The sequence below is a fragment of the Argentina anserina genome, chromosome 2 (genome assembly GCF_933775445.1).
Source record: "Argentina anserina chromosome 2, drPotAnse1.1, whole genome shotgun sequence".
Lineage (NCBI taxonomy): Eukaryota > Viridiplantae > Streptophyta > Magnoliopsida > Rosales > Rosaceae > Argentina > Argentina anserina.
In genome coordinates this window covers 18,735,543-18,756,603 of record NC_065873.1, presented here as the reverse complement: position 1 = coordinate 18,756,603, position 21,061 = coordinate 18,735,543, and the positions used below count along the sequence as shown (strand labels likewise).

At 38.1% G+C, this 21,061-nt stretch overlaps 3 protein-coding genes and 1 long non-coding RNA gene across 4 annotated transcripts; 2 read left to right on the top strand and 2 right to left on the bottom strand.

Moving 5' to 3' along the window:
* The first annotated feature begins 1,283 nt into the window (after positions 1–1,283).
* On the top strand, positions 1,284–7,079 carry LOC126785337 (probable serine/threonine protein phosphatase 2A regulatory subunit B''epsilon). Its single transcript, XM_050510992.1, has 13 exons — positions 1,284–1,899; positions 2,119–2,361; positions 2,480–2,585; positions 2,728–2,827; positions 3,278–3,383; positions 3,544–3,634; positions 4,086–4,227; positions 4,540–4,687; positions 4,799–4,908; positions 5,178–5,334; positions 5,418–5,543; positions 5,633–5,779; positions 6,292–7,079. The coding sequence occupies exons 1-12, from the start codon at positions 1,747–1,749 to the stop codon at positions 5,771–5,773; spliced, it is 1,623 nt and encodes a 540-aa protein (XP_050366949.1). The 5' UTR covers positions 1,284–1,746; the 3' UTR covers positions 5,774–5,779; positions 6,292–7,079.
* Positions 7,080–11,061: 3,982 nt separating this feature from the next.
* LOC126782846 (60S ribosomal protein L14-2-like) lies at positions 11,062–12,492 on the bottom strand. Its single transcript, XM_050508174.1, has 4 exons — positions 12,344–12,492; positions 11,940–12,069; positions 11,733–11,845; positions 11,062–11,363 (listed from the first exon to the last, which is right to left on the bottom strand). The coding sequence occupies exons 1-4, from the start codon at positions 12,446–12,448 to the stop codon at positions 11,307–11,309; spliced, it is 405 nt and encodes a 134-aa protein (XP_050364131.1). The 5' UTR covers positions 12,449–12,492; the 3' UTR covers positions 11,062–11,306.
* Positions 12,493–12,714: 222 nt separating this feature from the next.
* Positions 12,715–18,081, top strand: LOC126782763 (rab GTPase-activating protein 22). Its single transcript, XM_050508068.1, has 12 exons — positions 12,715–12,846; positions 13,208–13,370; positions 13,593–13,688; positions 13,951–14,054; positions 14,894–15,078; positions 15,570–15,692; positions 15,777–15,865; positions 16,825–16,930; positions 17,004–17,101; positions 17,232–17,477; positions 17,557–17,637; positions 17,814–18,081. The coding sequence occupies exons 2-12, from the start codon at positions 13,266–13,268 to the stop codon at positions 17,832–17,834; spliced, it is 1,254 nt and encodes a 417-aa protein (XP_050364025.1). The 5' UTR covers positions 12,715–12,846; positions 13,208–13,265; the 3' UTR covers positions 17,835–18,081.
* A 737-nt stretch (positions 18,082–18,818) lies between these two features.
* Positions 18,819–20,952, bottom strand: LOC126783212 (uncharacterized). The gene is made up of 4 exons (XR_007670843.1): positions 20,802–20,952; positions 20,508–20,648; positions 20,095–20,152; positions 18,819–19,825 (listed from the first exon to the last, which is right to left on the bottom strand). It is a non-coding gene; the product is annotated as an uncharacterized LOC126783212 (long non-coding RNA).
* Between the last annotated feature and the right edge of the window lie 109 nt (positions 20,953–21,061).

The following is a 21,061-nucleotide window of genomic DNA, read 5'->3' as shown; positions in this document are numbered from 1 at the left end:
GCGTTTGCGTTGAGAAAGCATAGGATCTGAAACTCCACCACCTCCCTAAGGAAGGGCATAGATAGTAAAGACCGAGGACGCCACCAGAACAAGGCAATAACACAGAGCTCAACTCAGATTACTGAAGCTCTAATTTCCGGCGGAATTGACTCCACTCCGGCCACAAGGCTCATTCGAGTCCACGTTCGTAGCTCACAGCGCAAGAGACGTCGCAGAGGCTGGTTTCATGGAAAGGGCCAGGGACCCGGGCAGAGGAGAACAGAGGAGGGCATAGAGAACCTCGGTCTCTAAGTGAGGTCTTTGAATTTTACTGAAAGAGGTCGAACTCGCGATTTGCAGAATGACCTGTGGTGCGGAGCGGTGCGGCGGTGGAGGAATCTTGAGCCGATCTTGATCTACGGTGGAGCAAGAGGCGGGGCTCGCCGACTTTGGGGTTAGAACGCAACGTCGAAAGGTGGGAGATCCGATTTGGGACCGATTACGATGTCGATGGGCTAGGCCGACCAGATCGTCGTCATTTCCGAGCGGCGATCTGCGGTGGTGCGAGGGTCGGGGTCGATCCGTGTTGGGTTTTCTGGGGGCCACCGTGCTAGGCTGGTGCAGCAGATCTTGTCGGAATACGAGGCTAGTGGACTGATCTGATGCAACCGGATCGGGTCTTCAAATAAGGAAGGCGACGACGCTTATTTGCCAATTTTGTTCCAAGCTTTTTGACTATTTTTAATTTCTAGTCAACTGAGATAATTTTTTTATAATTAAAAAATAAGTAGTAATATTTTTTTCTAATTTACGACGAGAAATAGTACTACTTTATAATTTGCCCAAAACGGTCTATTTATTATAGTTCCATTTGTATAATAAAGTCATATTTTCTTATCAATACCGGAAAATTATGACTCAACAATTTCACAATTGACTTTATTGTTCTTTCTATGTAATAATAGTAAAAAAAAATACCAGTAGCGCTATATTTGCCAATCAAATTATAAATCAATGCATATCATATATAAAAAGTCTTACGGCATCCAAAACTAGAAGTGCTGTATTCACAAATTAAAAAAAATATGTATTTACTCATTTCTTTATGAATCTTCTTGAAGAAATGTTTTTCACAAGGATAATTCAGGGATCGTGTGTGTCTCATTTAGTCATTAGCTTTTATAAGAAAAATATCGGTCTATATATATAGAAAAAAGAAACACAGACCAAAGATAGAGATTCACGTGACAGAGTTAGAGAGATGAGAGTGATTATATCACCGGCGGTTTTAAGATTTTGATGGTCAAACATTTTTGTACACACAGAGAGAGTCAAGTCTCCGCAACTCCACTCCCACTCTCCGCCACCAAACCAAGTCTCCGCCTCCCGGCGCCACTTTCCGTCATCGAATCCTACGATACGTGTCCCCCCCTTCTCTCTCCTCTTACTTTCTCTCTCTCTTCCCTATTTAAACAAACAAATCCCCTCCCCACTTCTCACCACCACCCTCGTCATCAACTCATCATCATCCAATCCATCTCTCTCCACCGATTCTCGGCACGTGGCTTCCACTCGCTCAACACCGCCGCCCTGCTCCCACCTCCGGCCTCCTCCTACTCCAGCTCGCCGTTGATTACAGACTATCGCCGGATTGAACAGAGCTTTAGGCGTTGAAAGCAAAGCTCAGTATTTCCTAGGGTTTCTGGTTGCCTGAAGTTGAGAATCCGCGATTGTGATGATTTTAGGGATTCGTGGATTGAATTCGCGATGGATATAGACGCAGTAGCCGGAGATATCACTTCCTTGGATCCTGAGCTTTTACAGCTGCCGGAGTTGTCTCCGTTTGCTGTCAAAGCCAGTCCTCAAATCGCCGACGATTTGTTCTCTCAGTGGCTTTCACTCCCTCAGACTGGTCGTCTGGTAAAAATTTATACTCACTCTTTGTAATTTTATTGTTACCATGGTTAATCAAGCATAGCTCAGCTTGTTTATTGCCTGGAATTGTTGCTTCAATAGTTGAATAACTGTAGAGCGATCATTCTGCTACGATAATAGTTAAATTATTACAGTAGAGAATTTAGAAGTGTATTGGAATGAGTTTGTTTTAGCTGATGGTAATTAGCTGTTTGATTTTGACAGGTTAAGTCTCTGATTGATGAGGCGTCGTCGGGCGTTTCTATAGGTGCCCATGGGAACTCGCTTAGTGCGAATGCCGCGGGGATCAACTCGCTGCCGTCCATGTTTCAGGGTGGTAGTACACCTCCACTTTCGCCGCGAAGCTCCTCTGGTTCGCCGCGGTTTTCAAAGCTGAAAACAAGCCCCTCTTCGCTGGGGTCTCCGCTGAAGTTGGTTAGTGAACCAGTGAGAGAAGCCATTCCCCAGGTTGAACTTAATACTTATCGTAGAACTGAGATTCAGTTGTGTAACTTGAAAAATGGGGTGGTGTTATATTTTTGAGGTCTTTTGGAAGATTTTTGAATTGTTGTGTGTATGCTTGCAGTTCTATTTTCAAAATGGTCGCCCGCCACCTAACAGACTTAAGGAACAATGTCTTACCCGAACTGATGACCTTTTTAGCAATCATATGGATGGCTTGCAAGTGCAGGGTAAGATGTGTATCTGATTGCTATTGTGCAGATAAAAGAAACAAACCCACTTCTTCCAGTTGTTGCCAATAAACTTTCCAAGATTGAAGAATATGAGTGTGTTTTTGACAAGAGCTTTATGGTATTTTTTTTGGTTATGCAGAATTTAAGGCGGTTACGAAGGAAGTATGCAAGCTACCAACATTTTTATCTTCTGCTATCTTTAGAAAGATAGATACTGGGTGCAGTGGGATTGTGACCAGGTATGCAATTTATGAATTTAACATATTTGGTACAGGACCTAGTTATTGTGGGATCAAAAATTGAGAAAAAAAAATCTATGAAATGATTGTTGTCATTTGTTTCCTACGTGTCCGTTATGTAATGCAGTAACTCTCTCTCTCTCTCTCTCTCTCTATCAAAATGAAAATGCTATGAAATGAAGTAGTAGAAAAACATTAATTCTGATTTTTGCAGCTTTACTGCCATTGTAAATATTTGATCATTGAAAAGAGGTCTGCACATGTGCAATATAAATATTATTTGCAGTCCTTCTGCCTCCTGTTGTATTCCCTTTATTCGGTAACAGCTGAAATTCTGCTACTTGCAGATATAGGACTCTCATTGCCACCCCTAAATGTTAACGGTTAATACTTATTTCTCATTCATGTCATTGTTGGATTGTGAACTAGTGACATGTTGCTATTTTGTAGGGATGCATTTGTCAAGTATTGGATTGATGGCAATATGATGACAATGGATACAGCAACTCAAGTATATAAAATTTTAAACCAGCCTGATTGCAATTACCTTACTCAGGTTCGATTAAATTACTTTATTTGTTCTGCCTCAGCTTGCATCTTAATTGATTCACTTTATGCTCTGAGGATAATCATTGAACATTTATGGGTACATGAAATTACCTTTTTCTGGCCCTGCATGCTAATTTGCACTTGTTGATTCGCATTAAGCATTGCAGGTAGACTTCAAACCTGTGCTTCTAGAGCTTGTGGCTACCCATCCAGGATTGGAGTTTTTACATGGAACTCCAGAATTTCAAGAAAGATACGGTATGGGTTCTTATACTGTCAATAAAGTTTGTTGTTTTCTATTGTTTTTTTTCTTGGGAAGTTTACATGCCTTGGGTAGCTGTTTAGGCTAGTTATGATGGTTTCACATCTAGGACAGAATGTGAGCTATCAATTTTACCATGTTCTTTTGTAGCTGCGTACACAGTTTTATTTGTAGAAATGGCTGCAGTTAATTCTTTGGTCACAGTTGAAAGAAGCTGGTTGAGTTTATTAAATGAGTTAACGCAAATATTGTTACATGTTGAAATATTAGGTTTGGTACATAACAAATCAGTTAAGGGAAGATGGTGCTGCCATAGAAAATAATATATTGTTCTGTTGTGCTCACTCTTTATAAATGAACTTGAATATGATGTGTCTTTCCTAAAGATAAAGACCTTTTGTATTCCATTCTTACATTTGCTTACATTACTTATTTTCAATGGACCAGCTGAAACAGTCATTTACAGAATATTTTACTACATCAGTAGATCAGGAACTGGCCGTCTTACCCTCAGGGAGTTGAAACGAGGAAATCTAATTGCTGCTATGCAACATGCAGATGAAGAAGAGGATATTAATAAAGTTCTGAGGTTAGCTAATGATTTTCTATTTCTCTTCCAGTACAGTTAGAGTTCTTTTCTGCTTTCGTTGTATAAGCAGTTCAACCTTCACATATTTTATTGTTTGTGTCTAGTGATTCGCGTGATAACTCTGACTTCCGAAAAGGGTTCTAATAATTTTAACTATTTTAACTTTACTTGGAACAACTTACTTAATTAAAGGCATATTCACTGTACTTCCTAGAGTCTAATTTTGACATGGATTGAAATCTGATTTCTCTTTTTGAAGTATTATATGGACATATGAGTTCTGTTATTGATATCTTTTATGCCAACTTTCAGGTACTTCTCTTATGAACATTTTTATGTGATATATTGCAAGTTTTGGGAGCTGGATACAGACCATGACTTCTACATTGACAAAGAGAACCTCATAAGATATGGTAACCATGCCCTTACCTACAGGATCGTTGATAGAATATTTTCACAGGTTAGTTTGTGTTTTGTGAAGGGTCCTTTTTAAATTCTGAAACAATCTAAGTTGACAAATTGTTACCTGAATAGGTCCCACATTAATTGTATCTGTTTGATTGCTTTTCAGGTTCCAAGGAAATTTACTAGTAAGGTCGAAGGGAAGATGGGTTACGAAGATTTTGTGTACTTCATGCTTTCAGAGGAGGATAAGTCATGTGAACCTAGCCTTGAGTATTGGTATAGATCTCTCTGTTTCTTTGTTCTTCCTCCATTTGACTTTTGGTGTGGTATTTTAGATTTAAATTCTTAAGCAGCAGAAGTCATGGCAAAAGATGTATAGATTCATATAGTATGAAACCAATCCCAACCCAAACATGGCAGTTGGGGTAACTATAATATCCCTGCAACTGCCATGCCTGATTCTCTGAAGCTACGTTATCTGTGTCTATTTATGCTTTACTGTGGGAGTTGTTATCCAGTTTACTTATTCCACATTATTTTGGTAGGTTCAAATGTATAGATTTGGATGGAAATGGAGTCCTTACACGGAATGAGTTGCAATTTTTTTATGAGGAGCAATTGCATCGTATGGAATGCATGGCCCAAGAACCTGTTTTATTTGAGGATATTTTATGCCAGATAGTAGACATGATTGGACCTGAGGTAAAATAATAGCGTCACTGTTACTGTTATCTTACTGACATGAGATCATATTGAAATGACGACTTTTGACATCTTACTTGCAGAGGGAAGATTGTTTCACACTAAGGGACTTGAAAGGTTGCAAACTTTCTGGAAATTTCTTCAACATCCTTTTCAACCTGAATAAGTTTATAGCGTTTGAAAGTCGTGATCCATTTCTTATTCGTCAGGTATTTTTCTATAAGCTGGTGTTTTAAGATGTTCATATATAAATTGGAAAAATGCATAGTAACAGATGCACATATTTTGATATAAGCAGGAACGTGAAGATCCAAGTTTGACAGAGTGGGATCGCTTTGCACACAGAGAGTATATTAGGCTTTCAATGGAAGAAGATGGTGAGAATGCCTCCAATGGAAGTGTAGAAGTTTGGGATGAATCATTGGAGGCTCCATTTTAAGTAAAGGTGAGTTTCACATTGAACTCCACTGGTTTGTCCAAGATATCATAAAATACTACTTTCTGAGGCAGAACCTTGTTCTTAAATTTCAGTTGGAGTCTTTGCTCTAATATTTAATTGGAAAATCCAGTATGTGATTGGCCTCATTTCTGCATGCATTTTCATTAGGAAGTTTAACTGGCCTTTATTTTGGTGATTCTAGTTTATATTTTCAAGATAACAAATAACACATAAGCCAAAACGAGTGGGAAGATTAGACCCTGGCTTTGGATGTGGTGATAATGCTCTCTAACATGGGAGCTGTTGTGTGATTTCATTTCTTTTCTCTAAGATAAGAGCAAATGGTTCTGGTAGCAACAGTTCGCTAGACCATAATCAGTACAATACTGTCTGTTTTTCTTTTTTGGTTTAGAAGGCTGCAATAAATACTTTGTGAAGTTACATAGCTTCAGATTTTCCAGAGTAGCAAAATCAAGTGTGTGTCGGCTGTATTAATTCATCTTTTTCTGTATCTGCAGCTGCCTAGGAAATTGCTTGAGATGTTGTTGAGTCTTGTCTATTCAATGAAGATACATGTGCTAAGTAAAGGAGCTCCATGGAACTCATCGGTCATCAGTGACTACTGACTAGTCTTTTTTTGATATCTAATCTGAAGCTTGGTCACACAGCCTTCATCAATGCTAAATTTCAAGCTTTGTCATCTACCTTGGCACTCAAAGTTACTATAGGGATTGCAGGTGCGCGTTTGATCAAAATATCAGGTCCACCCTGAAAATCTACTGCGAACCTCTCCTTTGCAATGGAAGTACATTGCTCCAGTCTACCAACTGGCTCCCTGGTTGGGAGTTACGTGAGCTGCTTCCTTCCTTTTTACGGCCCCTCCCCTTGGTCAAGGTGACCCCTGGCAAGTTATGTCTTTTAAGTTGTGAACTTTAAATGGCTTGTAACTTTATATCTGTGTTCATATTAAGTCGATAACATGTGCAAACACTATTTCCATAGTGAGGTGACCGAACAGAGTACATCCTGCAACACTTGAGAAACTTCAAAATAAAAACTTTAAACTACAACATCTTTTATTTTCAAAAATAGAAGCATAGGTAGTAGAATTCAAGAATAGTAGTCAGACTGATTTCACCCACATTAGGACTTGTAAACTGTTATGTGTTACCTTTGTGTTTGGAAAAAAGCTGAATTTGGCTCATTTTGTGGGGATGTATTTTCAGAGAAGAAGAGTAATACTGGATACTGGTAGTTAATTCCAGTATATTCAAAACTTATACAGTACAGATTTATGTTTTTCTTTTTTCTGAATTCCAGTATATAGCGCCATAGGAAAAAGAGCATATTTTCTTACATGGTGGATCATATCCGTAGATAATTGAATCATTCTCAAATTAAATTTCAAAATCGTAGTAACTCCATCTGATAGGAAGAATTTAAATCATGCTGATATGAAATTCTCTTATTGAAAGTGAAATAACGATTTGAAGATTACCGTTGTCATAGAAATTCTAGACCGGAAGTGCGCGAAGCCGTGAGAATTATACATATTAGCCCGTCTCCTCAGTTGTCATGTACTCAGAGTAAGCAACAGTAATCGATGATAAGCTAATTGAGTAACCCAGAAGAACTCTTAGAAGAGTTCAAACAATACATGGGTGATCAGTAACCCAGAAGAACTCTTAGAAGAGTTCAAACAATACATGGGTGATCGATACTTGTACGTCTTCGAACTGCCTCTGATTGATGTATTTCTCAATGAGAAAGAAAAAGAAAAAGATTGAAGATCATTGTCTCTTGTTGATAGGTTCTTTCATTGGATTTGTGATTAAAAGGTATAGGTAGATGTCTGTTATGATTTACGCACTACTTAAATGGCATTTTCATTTTTTTATTCAGTTTTACTATTGGATGAAGTCCCTGCACCTAGGCGTCATCATTTAGTCTGCAAGCCCGATGAGTTTTTACCCGGCCCGGTTCGCGAGAAAGCCCGTCAAAACCCGCTTCCGTGGGTAGAAGGCCGAACTTAGTTTAGAGGTGTGAAGCCGGCCCAGCTGTAAAAGCCCATCAAAAAATAAAATATTAACATGCATAAAATATATTATACATATATCAATTATATGTCTTTTTTTTAATAAATATACATAAATATTATATATATTAATAATATTAGATTTAAAATTTTATATTTTTTTATATTATAACTTTATATTAGATTTAAAATAAAATTGTATCATTGTGAAACAGCTATATGAAGTATATCAAGTAAACTTCTCGGGATTAATCGACACCAGCTGATGTTATTGGTACTAATATTTAAGGACCCTGTTACAACTTCATATAATTCGTACATCGTCTGACTGTCAGAATTTCCGGTAAACTGAAAACACCACTAATATGTCCTAAGGGAGGATCTATTACCAGGATGCGAACTTCGAAAGCCGTTTGCATATATGAAATCATCTAATTTTTGTCACTGATCGTGGGTGGTCGCACCGAGGAAACTCATTTGGCAAAACCCCGGTCAATGGGGTGTTAATATGTCAAAATGCTTTTTTTTGTTGACCGTAGGTACATACAGTCAAATTATGTCCAAAACGGATGGGGTCCCTAAATATATATACCAATCACATCTGCAGGTCTCGATCGACCGTATTTAAAACCGGAGTTGTCGATCGCCGAAGTGTCCACTAATGTATCATAACATTTATACTAGGTTTAAACTAAAACTATTGCATTATGAAGCGACTATATGAAGGAAACTTCTCGGGATTAATCAACACCAGCCAATGTGATTGGTACTTATATTTAGTGACCCTGTAAAAATTTCATCCAATTCGGACCTCGTTTGACCGTCGGAATTTCCGGTAAACCTAAAACACCACTAATATGCCTTAAGGGAGGACCAATTACAAAGATGCGAATGCCGAAAGCCGTTTCCACATCTGAAATCATTTAATTTTTGTTACCTATCGTGCACGGTTGCACTGAGGAAACCCGTATGGCAAAGTCCGGTCAATGAAGTTTCAATATGTCAAAACGCCACTTTTTTGGTTTACCGTAGGTACGAACGATTAAAATAAGTCCAAAATGGACACAATTTTTATGGGGTCCTAAATATATACATGAATCACATCTGCTGGTGTTGATCGACCATATTTCGAACTAGAGTTTTGATCGTCTAAGTGTCCACTAATGTATCATAATCTTTATACTAGGTTTATAATAAAACAATCGCATTATGAAGCGACTATATGAAAGAAATTTTTCGGGATCAATCAATACCAGCCGATGTGATCGGTATATATATTTAGTGACCCTATAAAAATTTCATCTAGTTCGAACCTCGTTTAACCGTCAGAATTTTCGGTAAACCAAAAACATCACTAATATGCCCTAAGGGAAGACCTATTACTAAGATGCGAACATCGAAAGCCGTTTGCATAACTTAAATCACCTATTTTTTGTCATTGATCGTGCACGGTAGCACTGAGGAAACCCATTTGGCAAAATCCCGGTCAATGAGGTTTTATTATGTCAAAACGCCTATTTTTTAGTTGACCATAGGTATGGATGGACGATCAAACCATGTTTAAAACGGACGAAATTTTTACAGGATCTCTAAATATATATATCAATCACATCTATCGGTGTCGATCGACAATATTTCAAAACTAGAATTTATTTGTGACTTTTTTTAGAATGTTTTCTAATAATTGTTTTATTGTTCCAAACCCTTAAATAAGAGTATTATGTTTTTTGTTTCTAATACAAGCCCACAAGGTCTGGCCCGTAAAAGCTCGCAGGGCCCTTCCCGCAAAAGCCCGCAATGTCCGTTTTAGGTGGGCGGACTTGGATTTTCATATTTGTAAAAATACCCGGCCTGACACGTATTTAAGTTTACTAAGACCCGACCCGTTGACGAGCCCTACCTGCACCTGTTTTAACCTTATATTTTTATTTTTCTTCTTCTAATATCAATATAAGGATTATAGTCCCACATCTGTTCTTTTACATAAACTGACCATAGATTACTAAAACATAGTCAGAAGCCACATAGCGGTTCAAAAACTGGAAATACCAGTGGCTCAAGAGCCATATAATCCAACTGCATGACAAACAATCGTGCGGATAGGGCATTAACCATGTGGCAATGAGGCCATTACCAGTCGGTTGTTTTGGGTTATAAGATTTAGTAAAGTAGTGATAAAATGATTAAAATCTGAACTTGAGTACTTGACAGTGGTGGGAAAGCCCCAACTAAGAATTGAGGATAACATCACATCTGGTGGCGTGTTTAACCATATTAGACAAATATTCATTTATGATTAGTTTCGTGTAAGTGAAAACTGTTGTGTTGAAAAGGATTCCAAACGGTTGGTTTTTTTTTTTGCATTTCTTGCAAAGCTTTTACATAATACACTAAAAAAATGTAAAAATTTAAGGCAGTTCCCTAAATTGATAGTTGGTTCATATGCTTCTAGTTCCTCATGACAAGTCTTCTCTAATGTTTAAATGAATGCACCAGCCACACATGCACTCAACTAATGGGTAGCATGGACCTCTCCTCGTAATCTAGACAGTCACAAAATAATACCCTAAAACTTAACCTTTGTCAGTCTCCACCCGAAATCGTGCCTGATCAGCAACTTGCATTCTTAGAAAGAAAAATGTTAATTAAGTTTCCTCCAATAGCTTTCTATTGTATTTGAAAACTATTATGTATGGATCAGAAACAAGTTTTCCGTACAGTTATTACGCGGGAAGAAATGAGTTGCTCCAACTTGAGTTAGCCAAACGAGGATATGAATATGCATTTGAAATCCGAATTCATGCAAAATTTTGGTCACTTTTATGATCACAATAATCTACACACTAAAATCACAACGGTGATTGAAGCATATAATAATCAAGAGGATGTCTTACAACTTACGTTTCTCTAAATTTACTTCTTTCGTGCCCAGAGCCCCAGACAAAACCTGCAAGCGCAAAGCCGTCATCCCCAGACGAAATCTTCTAAGGGTGCCGTCGGTAGGAACTCTAATTCTCATTCCAGAACGACAACGAGCACGGAGTGCAGACTGGGCAACAGGGCCAAGTGTCTTAGTTTTGTTGCTACCAGTTGCCCCGCAACTTAATATGGAGCAGTAACGCCCACTTCCAATATCCAGTACAAACATAAATTTGAGGGTACTGAATGCTCTTCTTCGCAGATCATTTAGTTGGCTATTGTTTCATTGTAGCAACAAGTTTCAGATTGAGAATGTAAAGTAACACATTCCAAATTAGCCCACAAAATGCAACAATAACAACATAATAAAACTAGGTATAAACTCCTGAGGGAAAGTCGGCTTCCATTCCAATTCAAACAACTCATGCAATGTTTATAGAAAATACCGAGCCAATCACTTCAACAGAAGTGTCTCTCATAACTATGACCTAACCCAGATAATAAGATGGTGCTACTACTATGGATCCAAACAGAAGCAACCACATATCTTAGAACGAGACTGCATTACTGAGAACAGATTCAGACTGCGCTTGATTTCTTCAGCTTTGTTAGCTCCTGCCTGACAATTCCAGCTTTCTGCACAGCACAATAATAAAGCATTTAGCACGCTACATACACCGGCTAAAAGTAGAAACATGGATGCAATAACCTAAGATTCATTTCTACCAGCATTAAACAGGAGGCTCTTTATCCTTCACGAGTTTTGCAATATCGAGTTGTAAAACGAGTTCAATTACAGATACCAGCTCTCTTGTTTAAACTCTAAACATGCAGATTAAATTCAAAAAACACTCAATTGCAGGCACAGCCCTAGCCACCCTATTGTCGAACACTCATGAATTGAAGGCACAGCTGTAGCTACCCTACTATCGAATACTCGTGAATATAGTTCTGCCACCCAAGATAGTGCAACAACAATGTAAGTACACAAATCTAACAGCATACCTTGATCTTGGCCAACATGAGCTTGAACCTATCGAAATCATTAAGAGAAGCCCTTTTCTTCTGCACAATCAGCTTCCTTCCCCACGAACTCTGTTCCCATTTGTTCTTAACATCTGTCATTAGAAAAAAAAAACCGAATCAAATACCCATCAAACAAAAATATAAACCTCCAAAATCAACCCTCCAAATCGATAGCTTTACACTCACCACCAGCATTCATTGCTGCAATGAGAGTCTTCTTCTTCGGCACCCTGGGGATCTCAATCTTGATATCAGTGAGTGACAGCCTCTTGAAGTTCATCTGGGTCCTCACCATATCAGGTGCATCAACCAGAGCCTGCAATTAGTACACACAACTCTATCATACAAATCCTACAAACCATAACATCACACAAAATGCAACAACCCAGTATCACAAAACACAACTAATCCATAATAACAACTCATACATCCATCAAACTCAATACATAATTTCACTTCCTAAACTCCCAATAAATCATGAAACCCTAAAAATCCAATCTTTGAAACACTTCAATGGTAAAGTAGAGAACTTTGAGAGCTAAATCGAACTGGGGATATAGGCATTTGAGTAATCAAACAGAGAATCGTACCCGATTTTGATCGATGACATCGACAATGACGACGAGCCTCCCGTAGTCCGGGCCGTAGTTGACCAGAGCGACCCTTCCGATCTCGACGTACCTCTTGAACGGCATGTTTCCGGGATCTGAAAGCAGTCAGAGTCGTCGGAGAAGTGTGTGAGGCAGAGAGCTAGGGTTTGAGAATGTGAGGAAGATATAAGAGACAGAACCCTGTCAACCCTGAGAGCCTGGATCACCTGTAGTCGAGATACCGTAGTCCCTTTATTTTTTATAATCAAGTCCTATATTTGTATTTATTTCGTTAATTGACCCTAATGTTATGGTATTTTAGTTAGTTGCGGTTTAGAAATTAAGGGAGAGCGTCCTACAAACCGTTAAAAACAAAGGTCCGGGACTTTTTGTGTACAATATTTTCTCCCGTGTTTCTCTCCCTAATGTATGCGATCATCATGAAGAAAGCTCAGCTGGGATATCTAATTGGCAATTCTAGTTTGGTTTTCCAGTAAATTAAGGTATATGAATCTACATGTGTTTAATGTTTTGCATTGGATGTGTTGATGTTAGAATTTAGATACAATAGGGTGGAGAGATTTGGATGATAGAAGAATCTGGATATCTTTTGTTTCTGGGAGTTGTTTGATTGGATAGTGCTTGTTTCATCTTGAGAATGTGAAATTTGTAATATGGTTTTGATCCATTTAGTTCTTGTTATATGTATTGATGATTGGTAAAGGAATTGTGAAGGGTTGGATTGATGATTTTGGGTGTGTTGGGTGATCTATTCGGATTCAGTTAAGTGCATATTGGTTTGTTTCTGGGGTTTTTTGGGTTGAGGTTTTGCTGACTCGTTGTTTTGTTGTGTGTTGATCACTGCCAGTGAAGGAGAGGAAGTGAGTTAATTGATTGTTTGGGGACTTGGCTGTGAGGGAAGATGGAAATGTTTTTCAAGAAAGCTTCCACAGCTGAGTTGGATGCTTTCTATCCAGTTAGACGGGATTGCCAGGTTGATGTCCCAAAGACCCGATTTAGGCTAAGGGTGAGCCTAGCTTTGCTTCTCACTTTGTTTTTGTTACTGTATAGTATAATTCATCACCACTTTATGGAAGGTTCAGGCTACATAATAGTGTTCCTGTTCCTTTTTTCTTGGGAGCACTTTGCATTTTGGAGGGCTCGTTTTTCCATTGAGTAGTTTTCAATTATCTGCAGCATTATTATTGGATTACTGATACAAGCACATTATCTGTGTCAACTTCCACAGGCTGGGAGAACTCTTAGTGCAAGGAGATGGCATGCTGCCTTCTCTGATGATGGTCATTTGGATATAGCATCGGTGCTTAGACGAATCCAACGAGGGGTAAGCTCTTCTTTTCGTAACTTCTTTTCTACGGATTTTGGGAGGTGCTAGTTCGTGTTTCTCTATGCGTGCTCTTGTATGTATAAATATGTCTTCCCTCCGCCCAAAGACAAAAGAATGCAGGACACTTTTTCCTTATAAATGCATTGTTGTTTTCCTGGTGCTATTGAGTACACAATAGATGTGGTTATGTTGGCTTTACTAAATTAAAAATCAAATGTGTTAATGTAGAACTTACATCTTTCACTTCATCTAATGCTAGGGCGTCCATCCTGCAATTAAGGGTGTAGTATGGGAGTTCTTGGTAGGTTGTTTTGATCCACGTAGCACCTTTGACGAACGGAATGATCTCAGACAGCAGAGAAGGTAACATATTTTGTTCAGTTATAAATTTAATCTATGGAATACCGTTTTATAATGAAGCACCATGGAGAAGCCACAGAGTAACCATGAAAGCTTCTCTTTCCTCCTCCTGATGATGCTATCTTTTCCGCACCTTGCTGGAAACATGAAAAGATCCTGGCTTTCAAGTTTTGAATAGCTGGAGAATTTGGGGTATAGATGACTATGAAGAGGGCTTTTGAATTCTTATTTTCTTTGCTTCAAGTGCTGTACCTGTAGTCTGTGCTGTAGTTGTGTCTGGAAGTTAAATTGGGTGTGTCATGCATAAATCGTGTATCTAGTGAGGCTCTGGAGAGCAAGTGCTTTGTATTATATGGTATGATTGGGAAGCATAGATCCCTTCTAGTTCAAATGGTGTTTCTAGATTGCACCTCATGCCTTTTAAGAGCATCCACATGTCTTGTGACTCCTGTTCTCATCTATCTCAGATCAGAAGTTACTTTTCTTTGATTTTTCGGGGCATTTTAGGTTCCTTACGTGGGTTCATGCTTTTTCTTTCTTCGGCCATATTTTATAAGACAGATTACGTTCATGCCATCAAGGTGCACAAGATTAGATTCAAGATTTTTTACTCTGAAAAACTGTGTTTGCTTAACTCATACATCTTATATGTTTCTGTCTTTTTCCAGCATATCTGTGTTTTCTGAACCAGCTTATATCTGAGATGACATATCACCTTGTCACCAATTGTACCATTTTTTCTCTTTTCAGATATAGTGGCATTTTTTTTTTGCCATTTCTTCATGACTTTCCTTTATCTTTTAATTAAATAAAATGATTTCATGTAAAATTGATCATTATAGGGAGAAGTATGCCCAATTGAAAGGTGAATGCAATAAGATGGTTCCAGTTATTGGCAGTGGAAAATTTATTACAACACCGCTGGTCACGGATGATGGTGACCCAATAGAAGGAGCACCAAATGGAGCAAGACATGATGTTTCAGACAAGAAAGTGATCCAGTGGAAGCTTTTCTTGCATCAAATCGGTATATATCTGTTCTCTGTGTGCTACAAAACTTACATCATTTGGTTTAGTTGTGAACTACTATAACACAAGCGTACCCTTTGCGGTTACTATGTTTCCAACGGGAAGGCTTCTCAAGAAGGGAGCCCATGGTTATCTTGGGATGCAGACATGCAGTACTCTCGTTGTTTAGTGGATTCTGTGGTTGGAAAGAATCACTATCTTTTTATAACATACTTAGGACCGGTTTCTTTTTATGTAAACAATCAACAATTGCCTTTATCTCATAAAAAGGAAGAATAAGAAAGCATAAACACTACCATAAATGACGCTCTTTCCTTCTTTCTTTTCTGGAGGAACATAATCACACTTGTTTTATTCAGGCATGATTACCAATTACAAAAACTGTTGTAACTTTCTCCTACTATTTTTTTGTACTTTCTGTTTTGAACCATGTCTATTGAACTGCATTAATTTTTAACAGTGGTTGACTAAGCTGGATTTGTCTTGTAGGTTTGGACGTTGTTCGCACAGATCGGACGCTTGTATTTTATGAGAGTGAAACTAATCAGGCAAAACTTTGGGAAATTCTTTCAGTTTATGCTTGGATGGACAATGATATTGGTTATGTTCAAGGTTGATTTCTGTAACATTGGTTAATGTTCTCAAAAAGTTAAAGCAATGTTAAGTGGCATTTATAATTGGAAACTTTTTGAGCAGGAATGAATGACATATGCTCGCCAATTGTCATTCTTATTGACAACCATGCAGATGCATTTTGGTGTTTTGAACGTGCGATGCGAAAGCTGGTATGTATTATTTCTTAGCTTTGTTGTACTATTGTTGGATACTAGGATAGTAGGATTGATACTTCAACAAATCTATGTTGACTACCTGCTTTTTCTATTCTTGGGTATGAACTTTTGAGCCTCGTGTAGGATAGCCATTCTGAATTGGTATTTAATAATGAGTCTATACTGGAATAGTTACTTTTTACTAGTTTCATTATGAGCTCCTAACCTAGCCATGTAAACTAGAATGAACTCTTAACCACCAACATGAAACCGGAGTATTACTGGAAGAATTTAAGACTACAGAAAGGCCTGTAAGCAAAGACAGTCACGAAACCTTACTTGCAAGGATTTAATAGTAAAATATGGTGGAGACTGAAATGCAGAAATATTTCTTAAGTCAAACCTGCATCGTTGAAAAATGGAAAAAGAAGCGGAAAGTGTGCAGATGTTAAGGGGGATGATCAGCAGTGTAGGAAGTATCTTGGAGAAGGATTTGTTAGTGATTATTTTAGTTAAGTTAGCTTAGTCACTAGATAGATGCAAGGATGCGGCATAGATGAATCTGTCATCCTCCATTTTTTAGACATTTTCATGCTTATAAATATTCCTTTGAGATTTGGGGAACTAGATGAGGCTGAAAAACTGAAAAACTGAAAAAGAAGCGATGGTCTATGTCTATAGACATTTCTTTCATCATGTGAGATGACCTTAAGCAATTGATACTCAGAAAGGGTTCAGATTATAGTATGCAGGATAGTTGGGTTGGAGACCTACATTTCTCAAGTTTTATCAGTCTGGTGGTTTCAGTTATAGAAACAAGCTGTAAAGTCGGCCTCTGGTGTTTTGAGTTTGTCTGGTTCATTTCCTTTTAGTGCTTTTGCAAAACTTCTTCTGAAGTAATTTGTTACATGATTGGTGCTTGTGATATGCTTTTGTTATGTATAATTTACATTCTGCTTTTGTTTCAAAAACAGAGAGAAAATTTTAGATGTACTTCTTCTTCAATGGGGGTGCAATCTCAGCTGGCTACGCTCTCCCAAGTAATCAGAACTATTGATCCCAAACTTCATCAACATCTTGGTAGGATTCCTATATGCATCCATTAATACAGCTCCTTATTTACTCGGATAAACTCATATTTCCTGATTGACAGAGGAACTAGATGGTGGGGAGTATCTATTTGCATTCCGCATGCTGATGGTACTGTTCAGAAGAGAGTTTTCCTTTGTCGATTCACTGTATCTTTGGGAGGTGAGGAGAAAATTTTTACTTGTATATTTAACTGGGTTATGATTCGTTCTTAATAGCTACTCAACATATTGAAGGTTCATTGTTTTCCTTATATAAGTTGATTTAAGACAGTAATATAGATTGGTTTCAGCTGATGTGGGCCATGGAATACAACCCAAACATTTTCTCATCCTACGAAACGTCAAGCGCTGGTGCTACACCACCTAATGCAAGTGACAAAGAACTAAAGGCATTTGGCAAGTTTGAGAGGAACAATGTCAAAACTGGATACACAGAACAACATGGGGCACTTTCCGTTTTTCTTGTTGCCAGTGTTCTTGAGACAAAAAACAAGCAGCTTTTAAAAAAGGCCAAGGGTCTAGACGATGTTGTCAATGTTAGTCTCTCTCTCTCTCTCTCATATTTATACACATCTCCATTTATCTCATAGTTCAAAACTTCAAACTCATCTCCAGATCCTAGGCGATATAACTGGGAATCTGGATGCTAGAAAGGCATGTAATGAGGCATTGAAGATTCACAAAAAGTACCTAAAAGTAAGTATTCATGCGCTTTGCCCTGTTATATCAATCTGTCATACAATTTTCTCAGCGTGTTTATATGCGTCTTCTCCAAAAGTATAATCTGCAGCATGGCCAGCGTTTGTCTTATTTGTTTTGAGTATCAGTTTATGGACGTGGTTAGGTTTTAAGAATTTATTGGTTATTTGCAGTTGCAGAATGTGAAGTCGTAAACTTTCCCTGGGACATCAGGTCTGTTTACCCAAATTTTGCAGCCAGGGCCAGTCGGCCAGGTGATGGTGACTAAAGCAATATCCTGCTACTTACTGTGGAATTCCATATTTTCCTCTACCTCTCCCAGAGGAAACAACATAGTAAACCAGTGTAATTTTGGGCTACAGCCCCCATACTTGAGAAAAACCACAGACGAAACATGTACAATTTTCTGTAAAGTGATCAAAGACAGAACATATTGCTTCTGTTTCGTGAAGAGCTGTCATTTTATTTTTTTTGCAGTACACATTGCACACATAAAAACGAGATTTAATGCTCCCCAATGACTTGAAGGCATCAGTTTATTCAATTTGAACTAGAATGACTTGCGAAACAAAATCATTTCACTGTTTCAGGCATCAAATCTGATGGGAGCAGCGTTGGGAGAGAAAAGATTGGTTGTTTCTCATCATTTGCCGGACATCATGTCACACGCACAGACCGACCTTTTCCGAACCACAGAGCAGATGCAACATTTGGTTTGGCATGAACCATCGCCTCTTGTAGCCTAATAATACTTTTCATGAACTAATTAGAACTATCTTATACATGATAAACAAAAATTATATAAGTCGGTAAAGGCTCCAAGGTTGCTTTTGTGTATTGAGACTGGTAGTGAGGATCGTCAAGAACAAGCAAAGAAGGGTAGTTGGAGATGGCATTTGAAGGAGTGAGGGAGTTGTGACTTTTGAGGTTTTTGGTTCCTCTGCCACTTTGGTTCTGTGTGTATGCTTGGGTTAGATTATTTTATATGATGGGAGGAGTGCGGCTGATTCATGAAAATGTGGTAAATTGAATCTTTAAAATCTCACTGGCTTGTTCAAGTTCCGATCTTCTCTTTAAAAGAAAGGAAAGATACCCTTGTACACAATCAGGGGTCCATGATCTTCATGGAACGAGTGCTTCTTCATATATCGAGACATTAGACATTAGTCAGCATCGGATACTAAATGTGATATATTGGTTGTTCTTATTTTGACCTTGATTCACCAAACAACTTAATCAATACAAGAGCTGCAAGTGAACAGATCGATCCCAATTTGCAGAAATTAGTCAAATTGCATACTAGAAATCTACATGACACCACCTTGCGGAGAGCAGGATGAATATTCGAAACGAAATTTCTGAAATATTTAATAAAGGCTTTTGACAGTCATGAGCACCCCTTTTCCAACACAAATTTGCAAATAGATTTGATGAAGAGGCATTGTTCTGCAAAAATATGCTTTGGACATTGTTGCAAATTTGCAATCCACAAATGTTGCAGACCGAGTGGTGACCAAGACTGTATATTTCAAACTCAACCTTTAAATTTGAAGTTTAACCTTACCAAGCTGACCTATTTGCCAAAGATTGTTGTGCTAGGAAGAGGGGTTTGGAATTCTATTCTAAAGAGTCTGTGCTGTAGTTGCCTATGGAAGTTAAATAGGGGATTGCCATGCATGAGACGTGAGCGTAGTGTTCCAGTGCTCTACTTTATGTGGTATCACTGGGAAGCATAGATCCTTTCTAACTTAAGATGGTGTTTCTAGACTGCATCATGGCTCTTAGGAAATTCCAGATATGTTTTGTGACTTTTCCTTCATTTATCTCGAACTCTCGAACCAGAAGCTAATTTTCTTCTAATCAACTGGGGGCATCTGGGCAAGGTTCATTGACTGATAATTAGAGTGGTATATTGACTGAATAAACAGAGTAACCATTGCATATTAGCGCAATTGTCCTTGAGAATTGTAGGCCGAAATCACAAGACCCAGCCGTGTTCAACCTCCACCCCTCCTCCGTACTGACGCACTGAACCTTCATTTTGTGAAATGATAGTTGTCCATCATCACACTTGTTGACACCAGATACTGAAATCTCAATCTCTTGGAAATGCCTGCCTTGATGTCCAAACCAGATGAAAGACAATAAAACCAATTCTCCATGCCTCTGCTTGATAGTCAGATGCCTGTGAAATAAGCCAGAGTAAATATAATGTACAATCACATTCTAAATGATATTCTTCTCAATAAGACCAGGTATAGAGGCAAGATGAGCAAACTCTTTCAGAAACAAATCAGCATCAAAACCAGGCTAAGTTATCGATCAAATAATAGTTGCTTTACTCTGGTTAGAATTTTTTTGACGAAACATCATATCCATGAGGAAAATCCATTAAGTGTGCTAAAAAATCATATTTATGGCTGTTCTTGTGTAGCTCCCTTATTTCTTTCTTACCTTTGGACCTTCCAGGTATTGATTGCCAAGAAAAAGGATGAGCAGAGTATCTTATGATCTGCAGAAAAGGTCTAAGAAAACATTAATAAGAAAAAGCTCATCCTAAAATGAAACTAATTTGCATCGATCATACACAGTATCATAATGCAAGAGAAAGATAAAAAGACCACATTATTCAATGGGGTATGGATATATGACAGACAGGAACAGCAGCACTTATTTATTTCTTTGTCAAAGAAAGACGAAACAAACTAAAATCCAAAGAACAGGCATTCTCCTACAGTCCTACAAAGGACTGTCAAATATGTTTTTATGCAAAACAATCTAACACAGGGTATATGCTCAATTTTACACTTACCCAATCTTAATGGCAAAATCTATAGGAAAAAGACTCAAATTGAAAGCCTGCTTACCACTGATGCAAAGTGCCAGGCAACCTTACAAACAATAAGGACAGATATTGCACTTAAAAGGCAACATTCAGATAGAATTGTGCGCCTGCCATTCTAATTTGCAACATGAGCAGCGTCACTGAACAACCTTTTCTTGAGTTCCTATATTTCACAGTTTGAGCTTCATTAGGTAAAAATACTGAAAAGACCATGAATCTTACACTCATATTATAATCACAAATCAATCGTAGCTTATACTGCAAATAATTAGGAAAATTTCTGTCAAACATAAACAAAAAATTCAAATACAAATACCTCGTGCTGCGGCCCACGATGAAGATTTTACTAGAGCTTTTCTAGATATCAGTTGAAATAGTTGTGAGAGACTTGGATGGCAGACTTCCTTAAGAGAACTAACAAGTCCACTTTCACTAGCTTCAGAGAGACAGAGACCCGGCATGCCAGGTATACTCATTTTAATGGATGTTCATTATATCTTGATCAATATACTCAAATCTCTTACCATGAGTAGACAGCAGACAGATGCCACACTCTTTCACATACATTTTGCAAGA